This window comes from Hippopotamus amphibius, chromosome 15 (assembly GCF_030028045.1).
Source record: "Hippopotamus amphibius kiboko isolate mHipAmp2 chromosome 15, mHipAmp2.hap2, whole genome shotgun sequence".
Lineage (NCBI taxonomy): Eukaryota > Metazoa > Chordata > Mammalia > Artiodactyla > Hippopotamidae > Hippopotamus > Hippopotamus amphibius.
In genome coordinates, this window is record NC_080200.1 from 21580187 (window position 1) to 21582908 (window position 2722).

Sequence of the window (2722 nt, forward strand, 5' to 3'; positions counted from 1 at the left end):
CATAAATGCACTTAATCTAGTACCTGCATCTTGGAAGCCTTCTGCAAATGTTAGCTATTACAATAACCTTGAACTTGTTATTTAAATTTTTATTGTCATTAATTATGATTGTATTTTTATCTTGTGTTATCAGTTAGAATGTATTCTTTTTTTGGGGGGGTAAGATATTGTGCTATTTTTACCTTGTATTTATAGAACCAATATAAGAGTCTTATATACCCATAGTACATATACTTGTACGAGTTTTCAGTCAATGGTGGAAAAACTTTCTATAGACAAAAACTTGAACTACAGAAAAAGAAGCATCATCTAAGATCACAGGAAGAAGAAAGTAATCTACTTCAGTTTTGCAAACTTTTTCAAAATCACATACAATTTGTGGAGATTTAAATATATGGAGAACAAATTTATTATAAGTTGTATAAGATTATGTTTTGGTTTCACATTATTTATACTTAGGAGTAATGGGAAAAGGAAGAAAGAAATTTGGAGAGAGACAAATAGTAGAAAGACAAAAAGGGGAAAGAATCAGGAGATTAGAAATTGAATAATTTGACAAATACTTCTTGAACATCGATCCTGTTTAAATGATTCCTAAAAACATATGGCCTCTTAGAATTAAAGACTATTGGGAAAGGTGGGGTTTTAGATACTGTGAGCACGCAGGAAGTGAGATGCTTTGGAGAAGGGATTTGAGGGACTCTCAAATCTCTCAAAAACAAATACACTCTTTAGTTATTGACTCCTTAATGAAAGGTGTTCTGAGCACACAATACGCTTGCCCAGTTTTCTCTAACCAGTGGTTACTGTCACATCTCACGTCCTCATCTTGTGCACAGCCTCCAGATCCTTTCCAGGAGTCTTCTCAGAGCACCCTTCACATCCTTGTTCCTCAGGGTATAGATGAAGGGATTGAGGGTGGGGGTGACTATGGAATAGAAGAGGGAGATAAATTTGCCCTGCTCTTGGGAGTAGCTGAAAGGAGGTTGCAGGTACATGTAGATGGCGGGTAGGTAGAAGAGGGAGACCACCACCAGGTGGGAAGAACAGGTCCCAAAGGCCTTGTGCCGTCCCTTGAAGGACTGTATCCTGAGCACTGCACGGGCAATGAAGCCATAGGAGAGAAGAATGAGAGCTAGGGGGACCAGCACAAAGAAGGCCACCAGCACCGACAGTGTGGTGTCATTCACAGCTGTGTCAGCACAAGATAGCTTGATCATGGCTGGCACCTCACAGAAGAAGTTGTTTAGCACCTGTCGCCCACAGAAGGGCAACTGCACTGTCAGGACTACCTGAACGAGGGAGTTGCCAAAGCCACTGAGCCAGGCCGCAACCACGAGCTGCTGGCAGAGAAGGCGGTGCATGATAATGGTATATCGGAGGGGCTCGCAGATGGCCATGTAGTGGTCCAGGGCCATGGCTGCCAAAACGATGCACTCAGTGCATCCCAACCAGTGGAAAATTGCATATTGCACTGTGCAGCCACTGTAGCTGATGGTCTTGCTGGTGCTGCCCATGTTGACCAGCATCTGAGGGACCGTGGTGGTGGTATAGCAGAGGTCCAGGAAGGAGAGGTGGCGGAGGAAGATGTACGTGGGGCTGTGGAGCTGGGGATCCAGCCCAGAAACCAGGATGATGGAAATGTTTCCCAGCATGGCCAGAACATAGGACACCAGGAGGACCACAAAGAGAGGGAGTTCTAGCCATGGCCTGTCAGAAACACCCAGAAGGATGAAGTCCTTAGGGGGGTCCCCCAGAAAGCTTTGGTTGTCAGTTCTCATGCTGAGACATTTTCTGGCACCTGGGATGAACTGAGAAAGTGGGGATGAATAAAAGCTAAGGAGAGAAATTAATTGTCTTTCTCATGCCTGTTCCTGTGCTTTCTTATACAGGTTCCACCCTGTCTGATCTTCCTTACCTCTGTAGAGACACTGAAATATGGAGGAAATCAGAACCAGGAGTCAGAACAGTTGTATATATGTCTTGCTCTCCTTCCTGTTCTGTGATCTTGATGATACCATTTAATTTCTCTGAATTGCAATTTCTGCATCTGTAACGTGAGAAGAAAATACCTGCTTCAACTACACTCGTGGGGATGATAAAGGGACATTAGGTTTGTGAAAGCATATTGTAAGAACAATTTTCTTCCAATTTGGTCAAAGTCTGCCACAGCTCCCATCACTAGTAGAAGGTTTGAATTCTCTCTGCAAACTCATTAACATGGCATTGATCACTTTCTTAGGCTTTTTCGTTTTGCCTTTTGGAAGTGGTGATGGGAGGGAGGTGAAAGGTAGCATAAAATGAGTAAGGGCTTTGTGTTGGGGGAATGTAAATTGGTACAATCATTATGGAGAACAGCATGGGGGTTCCTTAAAAAACTAAAAATAGAGCTACCATATGATCCTGCAATCCCACTCCTGGGCATATACCCTTAGAAAACCATAATTCAAAAAGAAACATGCACCGCAATGTTCATTGTAGCACTATTTACAATAGCCAGGACAGGGAAGCAACCTAAATGCCCACGGACAGATGAATGGATAGAGAAGATATGGCACATACATACAATGGAATATTACTCAGTAATAAAAAGGAATGAAATAATATTATTTGCATCACCGTGGATGGATCTAGAGATTGTCATACTGAGTGAAGTAAGTCAGACAGAGAAAGACAAATATCATTCGATATTGCTTATACAATGGAATCTAAAAAAATGATA

At 42.2% G+C, this 2722-nt stretch overlaps 1 protein-coding gene across 1 annotated transcript; it reads right to left on the minus strand.

The window, feature by feature from the left end:
* Positions 1-824: 824 nt before the first annotated feature.
* On the minus strand, positions 825-1781 carry LOC130837277 (olfactory receptor 2B11). Its single transcript, XM_057710093.1, has one exon. The coding sequence runs from the start codon at positions 1779-1781 to the stop codon at positions 825-827; it is 957 nt and encodes a 318-aa protein (XP_057566076.1).
* Between the last annotated feature and the right edge of the window lie 941 nt (positions 1782-2722).

Bases quoted from the DNA above. Each gene is read 5' to 3' on its own strand.
- LOC130837277 (XM_057710093.1), bottom strand. From the start codon at position 1,781: ATGAGAACTGACAACCAAAGCTTTCTGGGGGACCCCCCTAAGGACTTC.